We start from the raw sequence: 27,173 nt of genomic DNA, 5'->3' as shown, positions 1-27,173 counted from the left end.
GAAGACGGCTCCCCCCCCAGGTTTCACCGCAACTCCTCCTCCCATACATAGATAATTGAGATAATTATGCGATAATTGCCATTGCATCTTCCTGTAATTTAAAATTATTTAAAGACATTTAAATTAACGTCCCTCACAAAAGCCAACAAAGCATTCAGTTAGCCTGCTCGCAGACCCCGCCTGGAAATTAGGGAGGGGGGAAAAATAGGGGCCCTATTTTCCCCCCTCCCTAATTTCCAGGCGGGGTCTGCGAGCAGGCTACATTCAGTCAACTTGTTTAAATATTTACTGATTGAGAAATAAGCCATTGCCATAATTATCTCAATTCTGTGTTGTCCCTATAACATCGACCTCTCACTGTTCACGCGGCCATGCACTCAAAATTCACAAGTTAAAGCTTTATATAATAATAGAAGGTTTCAATAACCGACTTTTAATAAAAATGACGAGTAGCGTTAATTCTCTGTAGATTTTGATAAATGTCGAGTATTAAGTACGTGCAAATGTATTTTTCAATTCATTATCACGCTAGCCTGCACCAGGCTGATACAAGATATGCATTTTATATGCGGGGGGGAGGGCTTTGCTCCCCAATCCTACACTAGCTTTCATGTGGAATTCGTTTTTCATGAAGTGAGCCACCCCCCCCCCCCCGCAGCTACTGCGCCGTCCACGTTTATATAAAGTCGCTTGATGCTCGTTAATTATTTTTATAATCTCTTGAAGGAAAGGCAGTGTCAATAAAATGGTAACCGGATACAAACAAAGTACACAGTCGATCTGACTGGCTCATTGCCTGCAACAGCCGTTTAATTGGCTTGGTCACACGCGACACAACCGTAAAGTAACTATTTGAAACGATGCTTCTTGTCGATATCGCATTTTGCACTCAATTGATCTCCATATTCTTAGCGAATATTGCTACATCTTTGGAGTTGGATGAAACATCGAGCGCTGACAAAGTAACGAATAATGATGTGCCCCACACAACAACATCAGTTCGCAAGCCGAACTTCGTTGTATTTTTGGTCGATGATCTTGGTGTCGGAGATATAGGATGCTTCGGCAACGATACAATTAAGACGCCAAATATCGATCGCATAGCAGCACGTGGGGCGAAGTTAAATCACAATTTGTCACCGGAATCCATCTGTACGCCAAGTCGTGCCGCCATGTTAACAGGTCGTTACGCAATACGTTCTGGTATGGCGTCGGGACCTAACGAATTAAGAGTGTTGTCTAACCTTGCTTGCTCAGGTGGCTTGCCAAACAATGAAACTACCTTCGCAAGGGCCCTACAAGAAATCGGCTATCGAACAAGTATGTTCCCTTCGTCTTAATTCGCAACACGTATGAGGGTAAACTAATTCATTAATTTAAAACAAAACGCCTGTTCCGGCGTTAGGTCCGGCGTGCTTTGCGCGTGCCAGTCTTCAATATAAAGCTCGCAGCTTCTGAACATAAACAATGCATTCATACTCATTTAGATGCCTTGCGAACCTAAAATCCAAATGTTGTTCGATCGCGACATTCAGAAGCACATCGTACTTTAAATCTAAACTGAAATCTAAATAAACCGCATGATACGTGCACTTTGTCTTACACTTTGGTACTCGCGCAGTCGCGCTTATATTAAATCTTCAATCCTGTGCAAACTGCGACGTGTCAACGCCCATACACGACTACATCTTGTTGAACGACGAAATAGTAGCGATATTATTAAAATAGTCTGGTTGTTTTCACTTGCGACATAATCATAAGCATATATAAGGAAGAAGGCAAAACAATAAAGAAGGATTTAAGAAGCGTGCGACACAAGCATAAGCCAAAACACTTCACTCTTCAGACAAGACAAAAAAATTCAAAAGAATATATTTCCTGCTTGTCTCTTTTTCATATATATTTAAGTCCGGCGGAATTTTAAATCTCCTACACTTATGTTATGCTATAGTGAAATCAAAAAACAGCATAAACGGCATTTTGTCTGATTTTAGCCTTAGGTCAGGTTTTAGTGAGGCATTCACGAGCATTTCGTTGCCTCGCCCAACTGTTGTTAACTTTTTTACTCCGTTTACCCCATACTATGCAGATTCAAATGGCAAGAGCCACAAGGTACTGAGTTAAGGTAGCTTAAGTTGTCCATATCTCTATCCTCAGAACATTTTTTTTCATTTGACGGATCATGTTAAAGCCAACAATCGTGCTATATCAATGCGTTCGGGCGGTAAAACTCGCTTCCACTGTTCGACATGGTTAAATTATATGTCGTCGTGACCATATGAAAAGGCCTTTGTTTTTGGCTTTAAAGGTATAAGCAAAGAACACTACATATTAAAAGGCAGTAAAATATTTTATTTTCAAACATTTGCCATAAATACACCAAATCTATCCAACTAATAACTATTTACTATGCTCTTTAAAGGCCACAGAAGAATCATTTTTTTTTCTTAACTTTTAGGTTTGAACTTTTCTTTCCGAATAATATTTTGTAGCTATACCCGTTAAAAACAAGAAAATACACACAAATTCCATTTCGTTCGATACTTTAAATACTAGAACGCTTTATAACGATTGTTTGGTCTATCCGTCTTGTATATTTTCGCCTGTAAGTTAACGGGTATGATTATTTCAAAAGTAATTTTTTAGATTTTCCGACACAGTTTGATAATTTGGCGCGTGCGTAGACGGTTTTTCGCGATGTTTTGGCATGCAGTGTGTATGTGGCAATGTAACCAATAAGAATTGATAATAAGTTGGGTAATTTGGCCTGACTTGGTTGGACCCTAAGCGAAAATGTCTAGATTTTTTTGCCCATTACGTCAGACGGAGATGCGTAGCCCCCTTGCCCCAAAAGATCATTTGCCCTGCAGGCTGCATGCATGCCTATTCCGAAACAATTCTTTAACTGAGTAACCCCCAGTATATGATTGCTTTAGGTATGATTGGCAAATGGCATCTTGGCTTGCATTGTGAAAGGCGTGATTATTGCCACCATCCACTTAACATGGGTTTCGACCAATATTACGGACTACCACTTACAAATTTACGCGATTGTGGACCGTATGCGGATGGGTCCAGTTTCTTGCAAGTGGTGCAGAGGCCAGTACACCGTGTTGCTGTAGCCTTCGTGGTTCTGTTTGTAGGATTATTCGCCACTAATGTAACATCCAAGAGATTTACCGTCCTTTTCGGGTGCTTTGGTGTTCTCTGCCTTTTGCTCTCACCGTATGTACTTCGGATTATCTATTCAAGACTGTCTTGCATTACAATGCGTGGTTTTGAAACTGTCGAACAGCCGACCAATCTTGAGAATCTAACAGTTCGGTTCACGAACGAAGCGAGGGGATTCATTCGCCGAAATAAACAGGAACCATTCCTTCTTTTCATGTCTTTTGCAAAAGTTCACGCGGTGTTGTTCACGTCGCCGAGGTTCAAAGGTCACAGTGCGCACGGTCGCTATGGTGACAACGTCGAAGAAATGGACTGGAGTGTGGGCGAAATAGTTTCAACACTTGAGGAGGAAGATCTCTTGGAAGATACCTTGGTGTATTTCACATCGGATCATGGTCCATTTTTGGAAATTATGTCATCCTCTGGAGAGCATCTTGGCGGTTCAAATGGACCGTATAAGGGAGGTAAGTTAATATAAGGCATGTAAGAATATAATGGCGAGTGTATAAATTGTTTCATCATAACCGAAAGAAAAAAAAAACAGGCTGCAGTCGTTTCGATGAAACGATGACAAGTCCACGTTCACACTGTCTTTCGTGTTGATGATATCGGATATCGAGCAAGTATTATTGACAAAATACTTGGAATAAGACCCAAAACAACCTCGTACACAGGTCCTTTGCCCCCCAGCGTGAGCACAGAAAAGACCCTGGTTACGAGATTGGACCCAAAACACACCGAAAAGTGGTAATACTAGTATGCATCGTACTATTAAGTGGCAAATAGATTACGACTAGGTAAAACCCATCACCCAAAGGTCCTGGTCCAGGCAACCTTCTTCTGTTCGCCTGGATTATGTGCCATATGTGGCCAGACCAGGTCCAGGCGACACCGCGGAAATTGGTAAAATTGAAAAATACTTAGCCGCAATTCTCAATATTAAGGCTTCAAACTTGGTGAGAAAAAAGATTTATAGATACTACACAAAATATGTCTTGCACAAAAGATTTAAAGCTTGCACACGGCAAAAACGAATCATCTGAATTGATAACCTTAAATGTGTATACTTTAAGCCCTCGAAATGGCCATTTCACAGCTGTCAGATGTGTATGATTAGCTGTCAAAAGATTGTAGAATGCGTATTCGGAAGAAAAACCGAACTTTTTAAAGTTATTCAATAGTTTTCTCTTTGATAGCGATACAGAAATGCACATTTTTTAACCAGTGATTAAATTTTCAGATTGATCTTCATAAACACCAATTTCTGCGGTGTTGGTCCAGGCCTGGTCTGGGCCTGATAAACAACGTTCACACCTAGCTCTGGTTCAGGCCAGGTCAAACCACGTAGACGTAGTGTAAACTCGGCTAAAGTCAGATCTTTAAGCTAAATGTAGGCCGCTGCATGAAGAATCTATGATGGTTAATCTACAAAATAACGTTTGATTTAACTAATCATTTCTCTACATCCGTTTTAAAGTAAAGAAAGGATACTTTTGTCTGAAAGAATATCCACTCGAGCATCCACTTGGAATCCCCTAAGCTGCCAACGTTCATTAAGAAATTACCTCACATGATCGGCAAGCCAGGGTCTCGTGAATCACTTTCATTATTTTTATAGCTAGCGGTAACTGTATTTATACGATATTTACTCGTGTTAAATGGACTGAAAGTGATGTTGCTTTCCTAGGAAAAGCCCAAACCTGGGAGGGAGGAATACGTGTACCAACCGTGGCGATGTGGAAGGATCATATCCCAGAAGGAATTGTAATCAACGAACCAACAAGCAGCATGGACATATTCACAACGATGATTGAAATGGCTGGAGGAAGAATACCAGAAGAAAGGGCGATTGACGGTAAAAATATTCTTCCACTGTTGCTTCAAGAACAAGCCGTTTCCCCGCACGAATTTATGTTTCATTATTGCGGAAGTTCTATTCACGCGGTGAGATATCGACCTCGCTCAGGACTGAACGTGACATGGAAAGCACACTTCATAACTCCTGTATGGGCACCAGGTAGAGAAGTGTGTGATAGCTCGTTGGTTTTGTGTCCATGCTTTGGTGATCACGTTACCCGTCACGATCCCCCATTGCTCTATGATGTAACACACGATCCTTACGAGAGGTACCCACTTGAACCTTTGCTTGAACAACATCAGGATGTCATATCAAAGATGAAGCAGGCTGTGAAGAACCACCAGCAGGGAATACGACCGGTTCCAAAACAACTTGGTTATTCTAGGGTTCGTCCACAGCTAAATCCACTTTTTCAGCTATGTTGTAATTTTCCATACTGTTCTTGCGTCGAAACCGAGTGAATTGCATGAGATAAATTTCATTAGTTACATCATTATTTAATGACTGGCTTTGTCTGATTCACTCTTCTTGCAGAACTTGACCTTTTTTGGATAAAATGGAGCAAAAACGTTTACTTTCTTTGATCGCCGCAAATGAAAACCAAGATAGTTTCTCTCTTTTAAATAAAGGACAAAAAATAACAAATATTTTAGTTTTCTCTCGCAAAACTGTGTAAATTTGATGTTGTTGTTACGGTATCTGGGTTGATCTGTAGCATTTCGGACATAAATGAGTCTCTTACTCTAACTTTAAGGTGGTTCTTACACAATAGAATTAAGATTCGAAACAATGCGGCTGAAATGGGAAACAGCCCTAATTCAAAAGTGTCGTAGAGTATACTGTTTGGTGCCCCTTTGTTAGAAGGTTGTTATCCCAAAGCCAGTGCAGAGCGCCGTACGAGGGCATGCACTAATTCCGCCCAGAGATTTTAATTATACCCTTGTATAATTATGCTACATAGGTAATGTTTGATGGGTAATAATGCTATATAGGTAATAAGCGGAAAATTTTGTATGAATAGGCATCAATACTTTCGACATACGCATATGGCATCAGTATATAAATATGTTGTTCATTTGTTACCGTACCGATGTCGGTTTTCGATAGAATTATTTTTTACAAGATTTATGTATCCTTAATGCTACTTTGATTTGAACATGTAGAGGGACGAAAGACGTTCATGAGAGGCAACAAATTGAAAACGCAAAAAGCGAAAAAACGAAGTGCAGCTAGCGCGCACGAAAAACAGGAAGGTCGGGCATGCGGAAATAGAATACTCGTGGTATTCATGTGACTTGTTGTAGAGGTACGCTGCAGTCATATGATATCCGCTGTCAATTTCATTATTAGACAAAATGATCATTTATAACGACTACCGGTCCCTGCGTGCCCAACAATGCATTGTTAATTTTGCTATGACACGCACGGGCCTGACATATGATGTAATATTTGAAGCATTATTATTACACATAATATTTGATTTAGATATCATTTCTATTATATTTTATGGACTTGTTAACTGCGTATAGCGCATGTCCAGTCCTAGTGCTTATGACATGTCCAGTCCTAGTGCATGCCATGCAGTATTTGACATTTCATCAGTATCGCGAATTATTCCGAGTATATAAAGGTGCATGATTGCACAATACTGTGTCTCTTCCGGTAATTCGTTTTAATAGCCTCACGTGAAAGGTATTAGGTGTCATACACTAATCGATCGTTTCACTTCACAGACAGGAGCCAGGCGACTTTTAATTCGTTGCAAATTTTAAAACTTCAACGATATCACTCCATCGACAGTACGATGGCAGATAATTGCTGTTGTCTTTCTCTATTTAAGGTAAATACTTGCATTACTACTTGTAGATATTTGTATTCCCGCGGCCACATCACATAGCTGGGCTACATGGTAAGCGTAATTTCCTCGCGTTAGTCAGGTTTACCTGTTGATATTTCTTAAAATCATCCCGGCAATAATCTTTGTCTGTTCGTTCAAATTTCAATCAGTTTAAATTATACCGTCAATGAGAATATTCTGTCCTAGTGCCACTCATAACGTTGTTGGCCCAGTTTAATTCACAGCAAACTTTGGAAATAGTTTGCATCATCCCGCGTATCGTATATACGTATAGATAATCATATAATACACGTACATGTTCTTTGCATGGTGTTACGTTTAGACACAATGCGTGTACACGCTTTGACAACATAGACGAGCACGACCATGCTTGCAGTTACTCAATTTGGCTCTGCATGTGGCAACATTTTATATCAGACTGATCAGTACCATGTTTTCAGCTATATCCTAGCTATGTCACATACGAAAAAATATCATTTACACCGACGGCATTCGATTGGTGTACATACCATTTTTAACTGTGCTCCTACAAATTTTATGGTACAAATTTAATGCCTGCGCGTTATCAAGTATTGATCGTAGACGGTTCTGTAATGTATGCCACATAATATGCTACTTCCGCCATCGGCGAGAACGTTTGTATTGTATGTACCAACTTTGACCATAATGACTTTTGTATTGAAACAGCAATTTGGCTTTTTTGACATTCATTAGCATGCTTCAAACACATGCTTGCAGAGCAAAGTTTACATAGTTTCACTAAAGAAACTTTCTTTGACAAATTTTATGTGACAAATATTGCCTGTGTGTTTGGGGAAAATGTAAAACATAATTTTTTACGGCAAGTGTGTTTAGACAAAGATTAAATGTTAAATTTTTATTTAACAAAAATATTTCCATGTGTAAAATGGTCTTAATTTGAATATTAATGCAGCCGTGTATACCCGGTATAAAACCAGATTAAAACTTCAAAGCAAGCTGTTAATTGTGATATCTGACCAATATTAACCCTGCTAATAAAGTTACAAGAAAAACCAGCGATACCTAGACTTTGAACTAATGACGTAGAATACAATTTTTCAAGATCTTTCCGGTTGATATTTACTAATCTGTGAATAACCTATTCTGCGGAAGGTTCTAAAACCTGTTATTCAATTTTTTCGAAGTAGTTTGGTGAATGTTTTTAATCAGACCAGCGAACTCTATAAACACTGGAACGATAACTGATGGTTATTTGGCTGCCATCTTTGAAGCCAAATTGAAGCCAAATATAGAGTACCGCAACTAGCAATCGAGGCAAATTATAACCGAATTTGTATTGTACAGTTTAATCATACCATAAACTCACAAAGCTATTGTTTGGCACCATTTGCAAATCTCGTGGAATGTTAATTGTTCTTTAGAACTCGCAAATTATCCCATACGAATAATAAATGATATAAACCAATAAATAATATATTTGAATAAAAAAATGTTGAACAAAAGATTATCCAAAGATCAAAACGAAAAACCACAAAGACCCGAAAAACATGTGTTTTTCCGGTAGGTTCCGAAGTTCCTACGAAGACTCCCGAACATTAATTTTTTCCGAAATTTCTTGATATGCATGTATTAATTTCCAAGGTAAAAATCATTTGATTGGAAATCATATCGGAGTTTTTTTTTCAATCCTCTAATCTTTCTATCGTTTAGTGTAAACGTGAAAGTCAAGATGGTGAAGGGGATAAGGTGAGTTTTGTAGTAGGTATTTCGGCCATGGCTCCTGTTTTTCTTATCCAGGATCGTTTTACAGTGTTTGCGCATAACTAAATCTCTACATCGTCACACGGCATTTCTCGTCTAATTTTTAGAACGAAAAAAGTCCTTTAATCACTAGTGCTGGTGAACAAGGAAATGAAAGCGGTTATCAAACAACTGGCACAACGGACAGCCAAGGCAGTCCAAACTCACAGGTAAAGATAAGGAGAGGATATCTTTAAAATCTAACTGCAAAAACTAGCAGAAGCTATATAATAAGAGCTTTTGCTACGCCATTGATATCTTTTCAAGCCGGCGTCTACTTTAATCAGACCCAGCCACGTCCATGTCCATTCACAAAGTTAAACTATGAGAAATTTAAAATCTGTAAAATCCATAGTTCACTACGGTATAAGTTATTAAAAATGCTACGAAACATTTACGAATGCTACGAATTTGTTTAAAGAATTCAGTGTCGATACTGTCGAATTCCACTCCTACGTCCGTCACTTTTGTGCATTTTAAGTGTGTCAAAATGACCTACGTGACCAAATTTTTCGTGTATAATTACTCATATATTTTTCTAATATTTTCTGCAAGTGGCGATACATTTCAATTATGTTTGCGGACACGTCAATAACCTCTACTAATGAGAAAATATTAATCAATTATTGATAATAAAAAACAGGCAAGAACTTACGTTTTTCGATCACTACATTATAAGCGAGAAGATCCCGGAAAATAAGGTTCTGCTCTGTCGGTTGTATTTCTTTTTATATAATAACGTTAAGAGTTCAAGCGATTTTACTGATTGGTAGAGAGCCATGATCTATAAGAGGACAGACGCACGGAATGACCTCCCAGTTAATGCTAACGAATTTACTCAGTAATCTCTTGTTTTATTTTGTAAGCCAATCATATATATTTTAGCACGTGTCTTAAGCTAGCCAATAGCATTTCGTCTATCCTATTGATCATGTACGGTGATATCTGCAAATTTTCTACTTTGACAATTTTCCAAGTGTTGGGGAAACTTATCTGCGTGTTTAATTTTGGATTTTTTTCGATTTTATTATATAAAACAAATAGATAACATCGAACCGTTGTCTGTTCACTTATACACGGATGACGTAATTTGTGATAAGAACAAAAGAGACCACTCGCCCCGGTAGCTCGAGGCAACTTGGTTTTGTTCTTATCTCAAATGACGTCATCCGTGTGTCTATATTACTGAACAGACAACGTTTCAATGTTATCTATTTGTTAAATATTTCACAGTTGAGCTCGGTTCCTTACCCGACCGACATATAAATACATGCAATAAACGAAGGTTGTATGCGAAAACATTTCAGTGAGTTGAACGACAAAAAAGCGAACGACAGTTCCCAGTGGCGGCTAATGTTTTCGTTGTCACGCGGAACTAGGAATTTTACTTTAAAAGTATAATTATTGTTACTCTATTTTGTTTAGCAACATACCAATAACGGGTTGGAAAACAGTCGTCGAGCGCAACCTCCAAAGGTGAGTACACCTCAACATGGAACCAGATAAACTGCCTTAGCTTGAATTTATTTTTACTCAATGTATTATGATAATTTTAGGATGTAATATATACCATTTGAACAAATCCCCTGGTAAATCGTAACTCTATTTGACCAGAAAAAAATTTTATCTTGGTGTTCACTGGTTTAATAACTGTACGTCCATAATACGGGCACTTCTTTGTACATTCCAAATTTCTACCTTGCATAAATAACGCAACGACAACGCCTTGTAAAGATAACGCAAAGATAACGCATCTTTTAACTATTTTTTAAGTCTGTCAAGATTGAAAGGATTCAGATGAAACCTCTTACAGTGAGAAAAGTCGATGAAATCTTCCAAAAATTCCAGAAGACTTTCGATGAATTCAACAAATGCCAGATTGATATGCAAGATGCGATGAAAAAGTTTCAAACCGCGTGTAATTCGGAAGAGGATTTCCGGGCCTGTCTCGTCCATTTCAAAGAGCAATTGAAAGGTCAACGCGTTGTCATCAAGAAGTTGGCTCTAAAATTCCCCAAAACTGTCCAAGTGAACGACGCGAAGGCACTAACTAGCATCTTTAAGACATACGAAGATTTGGAAAAACTCTCAGTAAAGGTGATCAGTAAGAGCATCGAATGTTTTAAAGATGTCATGTCGCTGGACGAGAGCGAGGTAGCGGGTGAGGAATTCCGGGGAAGCGGATATGATTTCGAGAAGTTGCCAGAACCGGTAAAAAGCATGCGCGCGAATGTCAAAGAGCTCAAAAAGGCGCCGAAGATCGTCAAGGATTTCTTCGAATACGCGAACAGCATTGTGAATGATGTGATAGAGGAGCTAGGTGAAGACAAGAACAGGGAAGAATTGAAAAAGAGGACGGAGAAAGTGGCTGAAGATTTGGAAAAGAAGATTGAAAGCTTCACGAAAGTTGCCGAAGGATACCCACCGCCGGAGGAAATCCACTTCACTTCGCTTGGAATCCCTGATGTTGATCGACTCTTCAACGATGTTGCCAAACTGGTGAACCCGGTGGTGAAATTAAGCATTGACATGTTCAACGCCAGGAAGCGAGTCGAGCAGGCCGCAAAAGCCGTTAGCGAGTTCCGCGATGATCCATCGAAGGCGTTTGATGATTATTTGGAAGACCTAAAAAAGAGGCTAAGAAAAGGTGAGCCACGTACTATAAGTTATATTTCCCCAAATTAATAGACCACGCGTACTTGATTATTTCTGCACGAATATGTTTGTTTCCGAAGATATAAAGGCCAAAAATTTGAATTTATATTAATGGTTGGGCATTTTCATTATTAAAGATGATCCCGTTGCTAGAAGTTTTAGTATTCTCGTTGGTATTCTATATAGTATTCTCGTTGATATCGTGTTCTTCGCATAGAGCGGTAGCGATAAGCAGGGACCGCGGAGCAGGGTGGCTCGCTGGGCTTTAGCCCCACCAATAATTTTTCCGTAATTAGTCTTTAATTTCGAATATTTTTTAGTTCGCTCAAATTTACAAGCAATACAAGCGCCAAAATGCTGGAAACTTTACATAGGGCAAGCATTTGACCATTAAAACAGCGTGGTTACCCATTTCAAAATATTTGACATCATAACCAAAGCATGCATGGTTATATTGTTTAATGTTTGTATATGAGCGTTAAACATGCTGGAAACTTTACATATAGGACAAGCATTTGACCATTAAAACAGCGTGGTTATCGATGCATATCAAAATATTTGACATCATAACCAAAGCAAGGTTATATTGTTTAATGTTTGTTATGAGCGCCAAACATGCTGGAAACTTTACATACTATCTATTATTTTCCATTAATCCTTAAATTGAGAGGCATTTGCGGCGATTTCAGAGACCAGTATATTTCAAAATTTTCCCGGACTTTCCTAGCAGGCGCGCGGTTCCGAGCCCCAGCAATACGAAAAACGCTCCGCGGTCCCTGATAAGTAATAATTATTTCCCTGATCTTGGTATTGAAAATCTAAGCTTTCATGAGTAGAACTTCGATTTAGCAGTATGCGATGTACATTTGATGAAAAAATAGAAATTACTTCATGGTTCGCGAGTGCATACAATTCAGTTTATGAACCATTCATTACCAGAAATTTGCGACATGATAATTTGCATTTATACTAATTTGCATTTAACTTTAGCATAATGGCCTTCAACTTTTACTATTAAATACATATAGTAAATATACAAAACCTAAAAATGCCGTTGCCCTAGACCTTGCGTACTGTTTCCCGACCTCTGGGTCAATAGAACAGCCGTTTCCCAACGTTTTAATGATCGAATTACTTACCTTAGGTATTTCTACGTTCGGCCAACTGATTGTGAACAAATGTGCATATAGCCTTCGTACTGTTCAAGTTCCTGATAAGACTGATAATATTTTTTAAAGTGATTGCAGTGAAAATCCGAGCCGTACAGAAAAGTTTATTTTCTTTAACAATTTTTTTTTGGTATATTATATACACGTCAATTCATCAACTACCTGAATCGAGATATTCGAATCAATGTGAGCGATTTTATAAGTTCGTTGACAGAACACGGATAAAACTTTTTTAAGCAATATATTTTTAAATTTGGCAGATTGCAAAAATGCCCAAGCTAAAAAATTTGCTCTCCAAAACGTTTCTAAACAGCTGCTCTACCCATCTAGAGGTCGGGAAACAGTAGGCAAGGTCTAGGGCAACGGCATTTTTAAGTTTTGTATATTTACTATATGTATTTTATAGTAAAAGTTGAAGGCCATTTTGCTGAAAGTTAAATGCAAATTAGTATACATGCAAATTATCGTGTCGCAAATTTCTGGTAATGCGAGTTATAAACTCACTCGTATATACGTCTACTCAGTGGCCGCAGTGTACGACATTTTCTAACTGGTGAAAATCGTACGTCTAATCGGATTGCATAAAGTTGATTTATTGAGTGAAGAACTAGCATTTTTATCTTATCTTTCCACTGTGCGAATATCATCTCTAGATCTATAATTATACACGTGCAATAATACAAACAACCTTTTTATTTTTGGCTTTCTATTCTTCTTCACTGATTGCGAGGGGGCAACTTCTGGGACAGCTCCTGGATTTATTGAATTTTCACTCTATAACTTTAGTAAATTTCAAAATTGGTAACCATTTCATTGAATTTGGAAAAATCGGAAAGCCGGTTCTAGATGGGAGGGGCTACTTTACCCCTTGGGCTCTTGCCGTGCCACTGACTGACTGATGAGGGGGGGGGGCTTACCGGTTCCACTGACTGAAAGCAAATTTTCTTACCATTGCAAGTATGAATCGGCCATTAATTGATTTTTCTATCGCGTGAATCTGTATAGAATATTGATAGGCATCCCTATAAAAACCTCTCCATAACTAAGGGTCCTCCTATCTAGGAAGGTTTTTTAGGATGTATTGGGCGCGAATTGAGATGCTAAAAAGGGTGGGACTTTAGATCGGGAAAGAGCGAGGTGGGTTGGTTTCATTTGAAGTAATGCGAATATTTTAAGAGTTTGTCAGTATAGTGCTAAATATATGGACATACAGTTAATTGAAGCCAAAATTGACTTTAAAATATTGGTTTGAAATAGGCCAAGTTCATATCGTAATATCGGTAAATGGAAATCATGTTAAAGTCGAAAAAGTTGAGGGCTTGGAGCCGAAGGCGATGCAGGATATGCGGGATGGTTTCAATGGAGTTTTAAAGAGTGGTGGTGAGTTGGTCGATCTATTTCCAGATTCTATCCAGAAGCTAATCAAATTATCGAAAGATATCCTCGACATCTCGGTGACGGATATCAAGAATCATATCAAAAGTTTGAAAGAGTTGAAGAGCACAATGACGGCTTTGAAAGATAATGCAAAAAAAGCAGAGAAAATTCCGGATGACCTGAAATTCTTTTTCAATTTCGTGCGAAATTTGGTCATGGATATACTCCAATTGTTGCACACGAAGAAGGAAGAAACTCAAGCATCTCAAGAGGAAACTACTACTGATTGAACATAAACGATACATGCACATGCACTTTTTACAATGTGTTAAATTTCTACGCTATAACAGGATACAATGAATTACACATTCTATAGATGTACGAGAAATTAATTTTGAGTAACCGTAAAATATTGATTTTAACCCAGGTCTAGCACGGGCAATTTTTATTCAACTGGTGAATTTGTGCGACGGTTCGCACTTCAATAGTGACCAATCACATTTTTGTTTGTTTTTCAATGTATTGTTTAGTTTTTAGTCAATATTTTTATTTTATATGTAGTTGACAACAGCGTGTCCGCATAATGTCCCAGATGATCCCTAAAAGTCCCCGAGCAACATTTTGTTTTGTACTGAGAGCAATCTTTGTCGCGTATCGAGTTTTGTATTCACGTTTCGTACAAAATTTTGCAACGTGTTTCAGTCGAGATATTTTGTTGTGTATTTCTCAAATTTGTCGCGCACTGAAACTTTTCTACGTGAACTTTTATTTTGATTTGTGTACTGAACATTTTGTTTTGAATTGTGACTTTGATTTGTGTATTGCACATAGGGGCCACCGTAGCTTGTAATTAGATGCCGTATTTACACTCACATGCACTCTCACAGACGGATGATCCGTCCAGACGAACTACGCATGCACGTTCGTCTAAATAGACGAACTACACAGATAATTCGTCTTGACCCCGCGTTGTTTGCCCGCGTTTATACACAGACGAACTAAAAGACGAACTATCTTTCGCTTGCCCAAGTTGGTCCAGACGGATGATCCGTCATTCCGTTCTCTAGTATAAATCAGGTCAATCGAATAGACAATGAACTGAAATTATGAAAGGGTCGATTATGTATACGCAGTTTAGAAAAATGAAATTAAAGATATAACTGAAAGGTGAATGTTGACGTTTTCGCTTCGTGCTTTGCCTTAAGGCTTAATAAACAAACGTCTATAGTATACGGTCTGATTCGCTACACCGTATTCCGGCAAGTGAGGTGGACAGCCAGACCGAGAACGGTTCATTACTGTGCAGTTACACACCCCCAAAAATAGTTTTTAATTCCTAGTGCCAAGTGAGTCACTGCTCATCGTAGAAGGTCGTAGGCAATTATCTGGCTGCTGGCATGACATTATCGAAACGAATTTAGAATGGGGTCCCCCCCAAGCCCTAGGGACTTCCTGCCATTCTGGTTACCCAAGCCGCTGAGGTGATGATCTGTTTGAAAAAAAGTTCTGGTCATGACAAGATTTTGGAAGGACATCTCAATACATTTAAATGCTATCAGTAAATTAATGGGAAAAATGAGGTCCGTTCTAGCCAAATAATTTTCCTATAGCAAACCATAGACAATCCAAAAGACTTTTGCGAAAGCCCCGCAGGTGTTACGACAGACCAGTTGGGATACTGACAAGCTTCCTTTGTTGTGACTTTTATTTAATTACCAAACTTCCAATGTTAGATGTGCCATTTTTAAAATGTCACCAGGATTGTTGTGAGCACTGATCTGGGGCCGGTTGTATCAAGCCCGTTTAGCTTAAACGGTGGATAAGTCCAAAATAGAAAGCAAGTCTATCGTTTTATTCAACAAGCGAACTAAATGTTTTTGACCGTAATACAAAGATACTGTTTACAACTACAAATTCAGTGCATAATATTCAAGTTACTCATTCAAGAGAGACGTTAGAGTGTTATTTCAATTTGACTCAAGGGCATAGGAAGCATCCAGAGGTTGGGGGGGGGGCACCAGCTTCTAGGGGCACTTTTGGTTAATAAAAATGACGGTTAAAATGGTTAATAAAATATATATACATAGGGACGGTTTGATTCAGGGACCGCCGACCGCAGAGCATTTTTCGTATTGGCTTGGGCTTCGTACTGTTAGGGGGGTCCGGGGGAATGCTCCGCCGAGAAAATTTTGAGATATAGGCCTCTGAAATGGCCGCAAATCCCTCTCAATTTAAGGATTATTGGGAAATAGTTGATACTTTTTTATTTCTTTTCGCTTCCCAAAAAGGCATTTTTTTCACAAAAAGGGCACTTTTGGTCCCTTGAAAAATCTTGGGGGGGGGCACGTGCTCCCAGTACTCCCCCCCCCTTCCTATGCCACTGATTTGACTTATCCGCTAAACGGGCTTGGTGGTTGATACAACTTGCCCCAGAGCAAGAAAATCTGCATATGCGCAGAACGGACCTTAAAATGTATTGTTTGAACAGCCCTGCACGAAAAACGAATTTTGGGACCCCCCCTATAATTAACTATGGCTTCTAGTTCCAGGCCGTGAATCTCCCCATCCTTTCCCGCTTTGAGGAACATGTCGCACAAGCCCGAAGATAGACCAGATTCAGGGTATGTGGATATATTTCTTAAAATGAAAAAAAGAAATCACCGATTTCACCCCTCGTATATAAAATAATAGTTTCTGTGCTTTATTTGGTAGTATTTTAGGGTCTATTATTCGATTGTTTATACGTTAATAAACACGATCATTTCGCCGACCTGAGCAGGCACGAAAGACACGTGTTGTCTTTGGTTTGTTCTGCTTTGCGATTGACGGTGTTTTAACTAATATTTCGACGATATTTCCCCATGTTATAGTATTCCAGGCGATATACCGCCAAGAGATCACAACGGTTCGAAAGATGGTCCACCAGGACAAGAAGGGCAAGCTATTGAAGTAAAAATGTATTTTCTAAACCCATAAAATTGCCGGTGCGCTTGTCATGTTTCATTGAATTGAACAAATTGAAATGTACATCCTTTTCTTGTGTCACTTCTAGTCGAACTGGGACGAAGTATGTGAATGTTTTGATGATATGAACTTAAGAGAGGATTTACTCCGTGGAATTTTTTCTTACGGGTATTGTTCCTTTTGTTTATGAGATTTATATGGTCACTTTTGTGAAAATATTGAAATTTTGCCATAATTTTATGGATATATTTTTGTCGTCATTAAACTTCGTGTTACTTTTGTTAATAGTTTTGAAAAGCCATCAGCAATTCAACAAAGAGCCATTATCCCATGTTGCCAAGGTATGATTTTGATCAGATGTTAAGCTTTCATTTTTTATATTTTATAATGGTTGCAAAGTTTTCTTTCAATTATTGCGCAATAGGGTAAGGGTTGGGAAAGTTCAATAACGGTGTTAATGCCAACATCCTTGGCCAAAGTTTTCCCTCATTGATTAGCCATTTCACCATTGTGGTTTAAAGAACCAATCCCCACAAGCAGAAGCAATCCCATTGTCCTTGTGTAAATGCAGCTTACTTATTACGTCACATACTGCATGCTAAGTATTGATTGACACTGTTAATATTGAATGAGATTGCTCATTTGGTTGGTTATTGACAGCATGTGCAATGAAGCAGCTTGGCAATTTTGCTGGCAAATATATGAAGGGTTTTCAGTGGTGATACGTTCGGATTTTCTTCAGCCTTCTATTTTGCTTTGCCAGTTTTTTTATTTTAGTTTAGTCCCAGGTAACTTAGGAAGTGCGTATGTCCAGTTTTATACTGCATCTGATCTATGCATGTAAGCTGATATGTGTGTCGGTTGGCAATTTCATTCATCATATCAACCACTGCACTAGAAATTATCCACAGAACCAATACCAACACAATACATATAAAAACTGTCTAACAAAGATCAAAACACTTTTCAATGTTTTGACCTAAGAGGTTTTATTGAATTATCAATGTTTTGACCTAAGGGGTTTAATTGAAATGTCGATGTTGTTGTCTATTTTAGCCAGTTGTTATACTGCATTGCATCACATATCTTCCAATTCCGTGACATTTTGGCAAACTTTGGGCTTCAAAGCAACAGTTCCATTACCTTTTGTTGTGCTTCAAATTGAATTCAAAACCCTGTGAAGTTTCTGTTCAATTGAGCTTTGCTACAATTGTTTTAAACAAAAATGTCAAATTTCATTACGAAGTTTTTGTATAATTCAAATTTTAATTAGGTGATTGATAGTATGCAGCTTGCGTGTGTCGCAGACTGTGATTGGGCCAACATGCCTCGGGGCTACCTTTCGTTTAATACAGCCCTGTTGATTGGAGAGTTTTCATCTTTGCTCTCTATGAAATATGAATGGTTTTCTTGCCTGCTGATCCAGTAACTTTTTGACGACTGAAAATATGACCAGTCTGACTATTCTCTTCAGTATTTATCCAGTAGAATATATTTCTAGACTATCAGTAAGTCAGGCAAATATATGCCTACTGCAATGATTATTTTTAAAACACTGTGTGACCTGCTTGATATCTATCAATTCCCTGCTATGCATAAGAAATATTGTTCCCATGAGTTTCTTTTTTTATTTTAATGTGATGCATTTGCATGTAGAAAACCATAATTTCTATAGTGAGAGGTTCCTAAATGAAAAGCAAGGGCAGGAATGGTTAAACTGGTTTAAAAAATACTCTCATTTTATTTTTAAACTTTAAATGAGTTCAAGGTAATACAAAAATTCATGAGAGCAAGTGGCTAGATTTTGGACATTTTTGCTGATTTTTTCAATTGCTAAACTTTTGAACTTTGTAAACTAAACAATACTAACATTTTTTTCCAACTTGTTAGCTTTGTCACATTCATCTACAAACATGATTGTGATCTTTGTTATGTACAGATTTTTAATTTGCTACAATTTACATCATCAGTGAAAGGATTGATTTGCACATGCACCCTGAAATTGGAATTTTATTTTTAAATATGAAATTTTAAGAAAAAATACATTGAAAATAATACAGAGAATGCCAGCAGGCATGTTTACATGAACAGGCTGTATAGTTATACAGAGGTACTTGACCAAAAACCTAAAAGGAACACCGACATGGCCCCTGAAGCTGAGCTTCCACTGAGGACTGAACAATTTATACTGTATGAAATTCAACAGTTCTCTTTAGTATAACATATTTCTTTGTTGATATATTCAGAAATTTATATCATTATTATTATAGTAAAGTTTTCATGTATATAGGTATTGTAGTATAGCAATAATTGGTTATTCTACTTTTATTGTAAATTTTGGGATCTCAACACAAAACTGATTTTAATCCTGATGACCATAATTTTCCAGGTCGAGATGTCATTGCACAAGCCCAGTCGGGTACTGGCAAAACAGCCACATTTTCCATTGCAATTTTGCAACAGCTGGATTTAGAACATAAGAAGCCACAAGCATTAGTGTTGGCACCAACAAGAGAGCTTGCACAACAGGTAGGTAACAATTCTGAGAAATAAATTTGTCATCATAGAATAGTTTCGTTGCATTTTATGACAGCTTTTTGAGGTTTTCGCTGGAAGCTGTAATTAAGTTCCAGCAAGAAAACAGATGGAACTCTGTAACCACATCCAGAAATCAGTTCCACAGTATTCTTATAAGTAGCTACACATGTGTAACTTTATCCCCTTTGCAACAGGCGAGGGTACTAATTCCACAAATGTTTTTATGTTAGTGCACCATTAAAAATTGCAAGGACATAAAGGAAAATTAGAAAGTTTCATATGAACCTAGAACAGGTTACAGTAAATACAGTATCACTATCTACTAACTGTGTGTCATTGTGCACTGTAATAACTTGACACACACACTCTTTTAGAATTTAACCAACTCCAATATGTTCTTCTTGGTCAATATTGGTTTGCAATGCCAATTGTCTGTTACAATCTCTCTCGCCACTGCACAATTATGGCCGAAATATTAAGGCACAAAGCAGCAGTATAATTTTAATTTTCTGGTATTTAATAGTATCCTGGAGCATTAGGGGAGAACAAATACATATGTTAGACCTCTTTTTTAAATCCTGTTTTTCCTGACCACGTTTTGTAGTAATGCATTTTTGGGTAGAACATTTAGTCATTCAAAACTGTGATCGTTTGCAGAATTCGTATTAATAGTATTAATAAGAAATTGAAATCCCTTTATTACTAGCATTAGTATTAAGGCCCTCCTACAGGGTGCAATTTTTCTTGCAACTTGCAATGCAATTCTACTTTAAAGATATGAAAATTTGGCAACTATCGAAGCTTCTTCACTAATTTACATCTCCTAAAAGTAGAATTGCATTGCAAGTTGCAAGAAAAATTGCACCGTGTAACAGGGCCTTTAGTATGATTATTTTTGTTGTTATTACAAACGCCAATAATACTTTTTGGGGGAACTCAAAATCTTGATCCTGGCTAAAAATTCTTTCATACGAAAAACTTGAAATTGATGTTTTATCGTTTAGATTCAGAAAGTAGTTATTGCCCTTGGAGATTATATGAATGTGAAGTGCTTCGCCTGCATTGGTGGAACAAACGTGGCTGTTGGAATAAACAAGTTAAAGGAGGGCCAACACGTGATTGTTGGTACACCAGGCCGGGTTTTTGATATGTTGAGTAGAGGCCTATTGGGTAAGACTTATTAATTAAACCCCATTTAAGCTTGGTTTCCATATGACGCTGTAAATGAGGCTGTCAAAAAGTAGATTTGCCAAACTTTACACAAACCCCCTCTGCACAAACTCCATTGCAAAATGCGTGCCACCACCGTCATTAGGTTGCAACATGCTCTACTGACATCATTTGGTTTTCGTTGTGTAGAACGCGAGTCTATTAGATTTTTCGTGCTCGATGAAGCAGATGAAATGCTGTCAAGAGGGTTTAAGGACCAAATTTACGATATTTTTCAGTTGCTCAATAGTGATATTCAGGTAAATTAATTTTAGTAATGACAGCTACAGTACAAATGATCATTAGATACGAGACTGTGTCGGCAAGCCGATTAAAGAGATTTGTATATGTATAATTCTCTTTATAATTCTCTTTCTCATCTTTTGCCGATATTTTTTATAATATCTAATAACGTTCAGTCAACTCTATGTGAACTGGAAAGATAACTCGGTCGCCATCTTTTGAAGGCGATTTGAAGCCGATTTGAAGCCTAATTCTCTGTTAAAGGAAATCCTGTGCATTGCATCTTGTGTTTTCGTTTCCCACGCTCAACCATATTACACTGTACAGGTAATTCTTCTATCTGCGACAATGCCAACTGACGTACTCGAAGTCACAAAACGTTTCATGAGAGATCCAATTCGAATCCTCGTGAAGAAAGAAGAGCTTACCCTAGAAGGCATTAGGCAGTTCTACGTTCAGGTCGATAAGGAGGTTAGTAAATGGTTTGATTTTTATGTTTTACTTCGAACACTGCACCGTGAATGCTATTTGAAATTTATAGACAGTTTTTTTTTCGGGGGGCGGGGGGCTCGCTATGAACGGTATGGCAGGTACGGTATATTTATATCATTCTCGCTTGTCTCTTAGGAGTGGAAGTTTGAGACGCTATGTGATCTGTACGAGACATTAACTATTACGCAGGCAGTAATATTTCTCAATACACGAAGGAAGGTCGACTGGCTTACCGAAAAAATGCAAAGCAGGGATTTCACAGTTTCGTCAATGGTAAGTAAGCTGCTTGATATCCCAAGACTTCGATTTTGTCGATAAGCACAGTGTTGTGCTACATTTTGCTTCTAGTTTTGTTTTATGGAGAGGTGCAAGGGGGGTATTTTTGAAATTTTGTCGTTTTGGAACTAGAACCGGGTTAAAAAAGGCCGTTTACTGTAGCTTATAAACAATGGGAGAAAGAAGCTAAAATACATTGAAGACATTTTGTGCATTGTTCAAAACGCATGATTCGTACAGTTAGCCTTATTTGCAGTATTTTACTGTATACAATAGCACTATCACTTCTGCCATCTAACCATTCTTCTAATGGAAAACTAACTAGGAAAATCAATCCAAGATAAAATCAATTCTTCATATCACTGTTTTCAGTGATTTAATTGAGTCTGTTTCAATGTTCAGAGCATTCATTTAACTGCTTTAAATTATGCTTATATATTTGAGTACAGTGCCTTAGTCTATAGCAGTTAATGTAGGATATTTTAACCCGGAACTTTACACCTATAAAGTATAAACTAAAGCAAAACGAGTTTCCTTCCGTATAAAACCAGCTCATCTGTATAGTATGCTTATTTTGTTTGGATTTTTGCAGCATGGTGATATGGATCAGAAGGAACGAGATATTATTATGAAAGAATTCCGATCTGGGTCCAGCCGAGTGCTCATCACTACCGACTTACTTGTATGTATATTTTAACAGATTGTTATTTCGCTTTGCATCTATGGCTGATAAGAAAAAAACTGCATTTTCAATCATGCGGTGAATATTGTACGCTGGGCGCACTAGTTCTGTGCAAACTTTGACAGCAGGTCTTCTTATGTCCTTTCTCTTTAGCCATTTCCCAATCGAGCTGGGTACTGGGTCTTGTCGCGATCCGCAAAGAATATATGGACTGTTTGGAGGGACAGGAAATAATCATTTGTCCCTCCAAACAGTCCATAGATGCTTTGCGGTTCGCGACTAGACCCAGTAGTACCCTGCTCGATTGGGAAATGGCTAATTATCCTCCTCCCAATTTTAATATCAAATTCCGACCTTGTGTATACCGTATCAATGTAGCAGTACATACGAAGGATAGTGAACTTTTTTTGTTTAAAATGTTTCCAGGCACGTGGTATTGACGTACAACAAGTTTCGTTAGTAATAAACTATGACCTCCCGGCTAATCGTGAAAACTATATTCACAGGTATGTGTACATGTAGTGCCAGAACAGGTTGTGCTAGAAAAACACTAGGCAGCATATTGTTTGTGCATGTGTAGGGACCTTCAGATTGCGTCCAACGGGAATTCGCATATTTAAAGAAAAGCTGATATATAACCTCTCACTTTTCCAACCATCGAAGTTCGAAAATCGCAATTGTCATTCTTATGCCCTATTTACATAATTACCATTATACGATTGGTTGTGCGCGATGAAAGATAAAGATTCCAATGACTTCCTTTCTTTTTTCGCTGATGACGAAATTTAAAATATTAATCCGATCACATACACCACAGTGGAGATCGTATACGAGAAATCGCGTATGTAGCATAGATAGGCCTTTAAAGTTTATATATTACCTGAGATAGTTGTTAAAAAGTTTTGCTAGTGGTTACATGCTCTCAACTTTTCTCATTCACATTTGTGATGTTCACATTAATACTTGCACTGGTCATGATCTGATAACACACAGGATGTAAGCAACTATACCAACGAAAGTCAGAGTAGAATATAATGAACTTGCAGAAGACCAGAACTGCATGAGGAAAATACTACGCGTCGTTATCTATACGCACAATTTTTGTGATCGATTTTGAACCTGACACGAACCAAGGCCCTACCCCATCAGAAAGCGTAGTTAGTTGTTAATTGTAGTAAAGATTCTTTTTGGAGATTACATGATGCATTAAATCTTTTTAACTTGGGCATTAAATGTTTATTAATTTCGCTTTCTAAGTGCTTACTAGTATTATTAGATCAGTCAATGCATGTCTTAAAATAGTGATATCAGTGTGGATTGGCAAACAGGTAGCAACTTGTTGGTGTTGATAATGTCTGTAGCACATGTCTTAGAAGAAGTTCTATCATATCCTACAATCTTGTTTAGAATCGGAAGAGGAGGACGGTTTGGTCGTAAAGGTGTGGCTATAAATTTTATCACCGAGGAAGATTCGCGTATCTTGAAAGATATCGAATCTTTCTATAACACCGAGATAGAAGAAATGCCGATGAATGTGGCTGACTTGATTTAAACTAATCACAATTGACATTCTTTCTCCGCTATGATATTGAAGTAAATAAGACGTATTTTGTTGTTAAGATATTTCTATATTAAGTATGTAGGAATAACAAGCACTGTTGTACAACGATATTTCATGCAAACGAGTTAAATTATCCAAGTAGAAATACCATGGGACTAGGGCATATAGTGTTAGCCCCTCTTCACGTATCTGCATACAGGCCCGCACCACGATTTTAAAGTCCTGCATGATCGAAACTAAAGTTCTAGGGCTCTGGGTCTGTTTTGATTTTTTTCCCAAATCACTATCACTTTTAGTTTTCCTCCAAAACATCGAGCCTTTTTATCTCTGCAGAACTCGCATTTTAGATGTTATAGTTTTACGAATAGTTGTTAGTGTAATTTGTTTTTTGTGTTATTCCGGAGACGATTCAACGATAATACTCTCCTGATTTTTGTTAACCCCCCTCCCTTTTTTCCTTGGGACCGGGTGAAGACGCCACTCCGCCCCTAAGAGCGGCCCTGTTTGCATATACCAGTCTACTGTTGTTCCACTTCCTTGTCAACATAAAATTATTTTAATAATAAACATATGATGTATAGTACATTACTTTCATCATGATACGTAAATCCTCATAGAATTTTGTTTTATTAAGTATGTTTACAGCCTTGTATTCCACGGTATGATTTTTGGTTTGCTAAAATAATGAAATTAAAAGAGAGAATGGCTGTTTTGCAATTTACAAAACTAACGTGATCGTTTTCATTTCTAAAGACCATTCCAAACATTTAACTTCCATCGACGGTTAATAGAGACCTTGGTAAATAGCTCTTCAAAGTCCATGGTCCAGACCGTCCCAGACACATGAACATGTAGTGAATTTTTAACTATAGGACATGAAAAGATTGGCCAATCATGATAGCGTATCAGTGAGCTCTATTGTGCGCTGGTAACTCGGTCGTCATTTTTGAAGCCAAATTGGGTACTACAGTGAATAATCACGCGACGAAAACGATAGAATGAGACTGGCACTGGTACCCATTTGGATTTCAAATTGGCTTTAAAGATTGTGGCCAAACAACCGTTTCGTTCCAGTCTAAAATAGAATAGGGTTCATTGTAAGAGTTTACGATTGACTTTACTTCAACTCGGGGCAATTTCAATTTAGCGATATCTCGGTGTAGTCGCTAACATACTCATTTTGAACCATTGTAACTTGACCAGCCTGCTTTGCGCGCTTACGCTATTAATTGCGTTCGAGGTTCGACGAAGGAGAACGCATTCTAATTCTGACTCGCGCGGTGTTCCGCGTGGTTTTGCATGCCATTCGATTTTAGACTTTGACGCCATCTTGGATGGACTATGTCTCACGTCTCGTCTCGATTTTGTCTGTGAAGTACTCGAATTTGGAATCCTATTACTGTACACTCTCTAATTCTTATGCATGCAACCACTTGAGTTCTGCTATTTATGAACTTAAACTCAAGCACAAGTTCTTCACATTTTGTTCTGCAGTCTTTCTGCAATCCTAATTTTTTTTAAATGTTTTGTGACACTTAACCTATAGCCTTGTAGTTGTCTCGTTTATTCCTATATTTATTGTCACTGCCAATTGCCAAAATTATGCACTAGACTAGAGTTATATCTATTTCGCCGTATATTAGCAACAAAAAGTCCATAAAAAATTTAGAAAATAGTACAAAAATCGTTTGGTAATAAAAAATCGAACGCCTTTGTACTAGTATCAAATAACTGCTATACTCACTGAACTACGTTAAAATTCCCTCGGCTATATTAGGAATTTAGTAGAGCTCAGTGCCAGTGCCCATACGGCAAAGAAGGACTGAGGAGAGTGTCAAAGAGTGGAAAACGTTTTTAAGCAAAAGTTCGCAAGGGAAGTTTGTATTTTCACATGAAAACTTCACCTGAAAATAACCAAGTTGGCAAGTAGCTTACATACGAAAGCGTCAGGGGCAACAGCTTTCGAAATATTGGACAAGTTTTGCAGTGCAGGAAAAATACATCTCCTAACCTCTCAAAAAAAATTCAGGTAAACATACCTTTAGTTTCGTCAATCTCTTTACTAAAGTCCCAGTATAGTTGTTTATTTTAAACCTCAGTGAAGTCTGTTTCCACGACTGCATTTAACTTTTTGCGGATCAATTTGCCGTACAACTTAAAAGTTGGTGATCGGGTTATCTGTGATAGTTCTATTTTTAGAATCCACGAATTTAATCTTCAATAAGCCTGATTAACAGGCCATGATTACGAACAAGTTCGTCTGCATCCGGGTTTTAACCTATGCAGATCGCGTTGTCAAGTGTCGCAATTGACAAATATGGCGAATATTACACTCGAGAAGGTGGTGTTATTTGTGCTGTTTTTTGGTACTCTGGGTGGACAAACTAAAGGCGATTCTATATTTTGCAATGATGATAGCGAGTGCGCTGGATTAAGAGTGTGTTGTAGTTATTTGTGCCATGACAGTTGTATCAATCGATCTTGTATTCTCGAAAAAAACTGTGGCGGAAACAGCCATTGCTGCAGTGTCGGCTGTAAAGAAAGCTGTGTGGGATACTATTGCTCTTTTGATTCAGACTGTGGAGGGCCTGACGAGAACTGTTGTTTCAATTCATGTAAGAAAGGAGGATGTTTACCAGTTTGGGGCATCGTCCTGATCGCGATTGGATGTCTCATTGTCTTGGGAGTAGCTGTGGCTGGTATTGCGCTTTGCGTATGTTTGTCGTACCGCCAAAGATCGCCGGGGCTGATAGTCGGTGCTCCGGGAACTGCTGTCGCCGCTGGCTCTAATATCAATCCTGCCGCCTATGGTCCCAACTACCCTCAACCGACTGGCATTGCCCCATCATACTACGCAAACGCACAGCTTATACAGAAATAGATATAAGCATTAATCAGTTTGAATCGCATAGATTAGCAAGAACTGACTTGCAGTATTATATTCTTTGTATAGACATATTCGTGATTAATTATATAAGGAGGTTGTAATTGGGAAATATAGCTGATAAAATGTATTTAATAATAAAATATTGCCATGAGTTACCTAAGTACAGTTCAACAGCATCAGTGTGCATCACAGGAAGATTACTTATAATAAATCTCATATGTCATATAATAAGTCACAAGACTTGTGTTATCATTTTTAGTGAAAGGATACGGATACGGTTAGCCTTCAGATACGGACAAACGGATATGTGGTGGATGGGACAGATTTTTAGGCTTTAAAAAAATACGGTATAGGGCGAGCGTTTCTGTCGAGCAGTGGTAAAAAGGAATTTTTATAAGAGAATTATGATTCCTTTATACGTGATGATTTCATCACAAAATGACCCCAGCTA

The 27,173-nt window shown here is 38.1% G+C and overlaps 3 protein-coding genes across 3 annotated transcripts; all 3 read left to right on the top strand.

Annotated features, from left to right (window-relative positions):
* Nucleotides 1-681: 681 nt before the first annotated feature.
* LOC114523510 (steryl-sulfatase-like) lies at nt 682-5,679 on the top strand. Its single transcript, XM_028544460.1, has 3 exons — nt 682-1,320; nt 2,937-3,635; nt 4,859-5,679. Exons 1-3 carry the CDS (start codon nt 861-863, stop codon nt 5,488-5,490), a joined length of 1,791 nt encoding a protein of 596 aa, XP_028400261.1. The 5' UTR covers nt 682-860; the 3' UTR covers nt 5,491-5,679.
* Nucleotides 5,680-6,724: 1,045 nt separating this feature from the next.
* LOC114523494 lies at nt 6,725-14,406 on the top strand. Its single transcript, XM_028544439.1, has 6 exons — nt 6,725-6,869; nt 8,580-8,615; nt 8,738-8,839; nt 10,095-10,145; nt 10,443-11,316; nt 13,751-14,406. The coding sequence occupies exons 1-6, from the start codon at nt 6,834-6,836 to the stop codon at nt 14,158-14,160; spliced, it is 1,509 nt and encodes a 502-aa protein (XP_028400240.1). The 5' UTR covers nt 6,725-6,833; the 3' UTR covers nt 14,161-14,406.
* A 2,021-nt stretch (nt 14,407-16,427) lies between these two features.
* LOC114523356 (eukaryotic initiation factor 4A-I-like) lies at nt 16,428-24,443 on the top strand. The gene is made up of 12 exons (XM_028544252.1): nt 16,428-16,491; nt 16,741-16,819; nt 16,923-17,002; nt 17,123-17,175; nt 19,224-19,363; nt 20,377-20,542; nt 20,732-20,841; nt 21,152-21,295; nt 21,452-21,589; nt 22,185-22,274; nt 22,701-22,780; nt 23,682-24,443. Exons 1-12 carry the CDS (start codon nt 16,457-16,459, stop codon nt 23,824-23,826), a joined length of 1,260 nt encoding a protein of 419 aa, XP_028400053.1. The 5' UTR covers nt 16,428-16,456; the 3' UTR covers nt 23,827-24,443.
* The last annotated feature ends 2,730 nt before the right edge of the window (nt 24,444-27,173 follow it).

The sequence above is a fragment of the Dendronephthya gigantea genome, unplaced genomic scaffold (assembly GCF_004324835.1).
Source record: "Dendronephthya gigantea isolate DGI-Jeju-01 unplaced genomic scaffold, DenGig_1.0 000027F, whole genome shotgun sequence".
NCBI lineage: Eukaryota > Metazoa > Cnidaria > Anthozoa > Malacalcyonacea > Nephtheidae > Dendronephthya > Dendronephthya gigantea.
This window is presented reverse-complemented; position numbering and strand designations above follow the sequence as displayed.

What these genes read in the sequence shown, in the direction of transcription:
- LOC114523356 (XM_028544252.1), top strand. Translation starts at nt 16,457, where the DNA reads ATGTCGCACAAGCCCGAAGATAGACCAGATTCAGG. An exon ending in AAGAAGGGCAAGCTATTGAA is followed by an intron (nt 16,820 to 16,922) that starts GTAAAAATGTAT and finishes TGTCACTTCTAG; the next exon opens with TCGAACTGGGACGAAGTATG. An exon ending in CAAGAGAGCTTGCACAACAG is followed by an intron (nt 19,364 to 20,376) that starts GTAGGTAACAAT and finishes TTTATCGTTTAG; the next exon opens with ATTCAGAAAGTAGTTATTGC.
- LOC114523510 (XM_028544460.1), top strand. Translation starts at nt 861, where the DNA reads ATGCTTCTTGTCGATATCGCATTTTGCACTCAATTGATCTCCATATTC. An exon ending in AGAAATCGGCTATCGAACAA is followed by an intron (nt 1,321 to 2,936) that starts GTATGTTCCCTT and finishes TGATTGCTTTAG; the next exon opens with GTATGATTGGCAAATGGCAT. An exon ending in AAATGGACCGTATAAGGGAG is followed by an intron (nt 3,636 to 4,858) that starts GTAAGTTAATAT and finishes TTGCTTTCCTAG; the next exon opens with GAAAAGCCCAAACCTGGGAG.
- LOC114523494 (XM_028544439.1), top strand. Translation starts at nt 6,834, where the DNA reads ATGGCAGATAATTGCTGTTGTCTTTCTCTATTTAAG. An exon ending in GTTGTCTTTCTCTATTTAAG is followed by an intron (nt 6,870 to 8,579) that starts GTAAATACTTGC and finishes TCTATCGTTTAG; the next exon opens with TGTAAACGTGAAAGTCAAGA. An exon ending in AAGGCAGTCCAAACTCACAG is followed by an intron (nt 8,840 to 10,094) that starts GTAAAGATAAGG and finishes TATTTTGTTTAG; the next exon opens with CAACATACCAATAACGGGTT.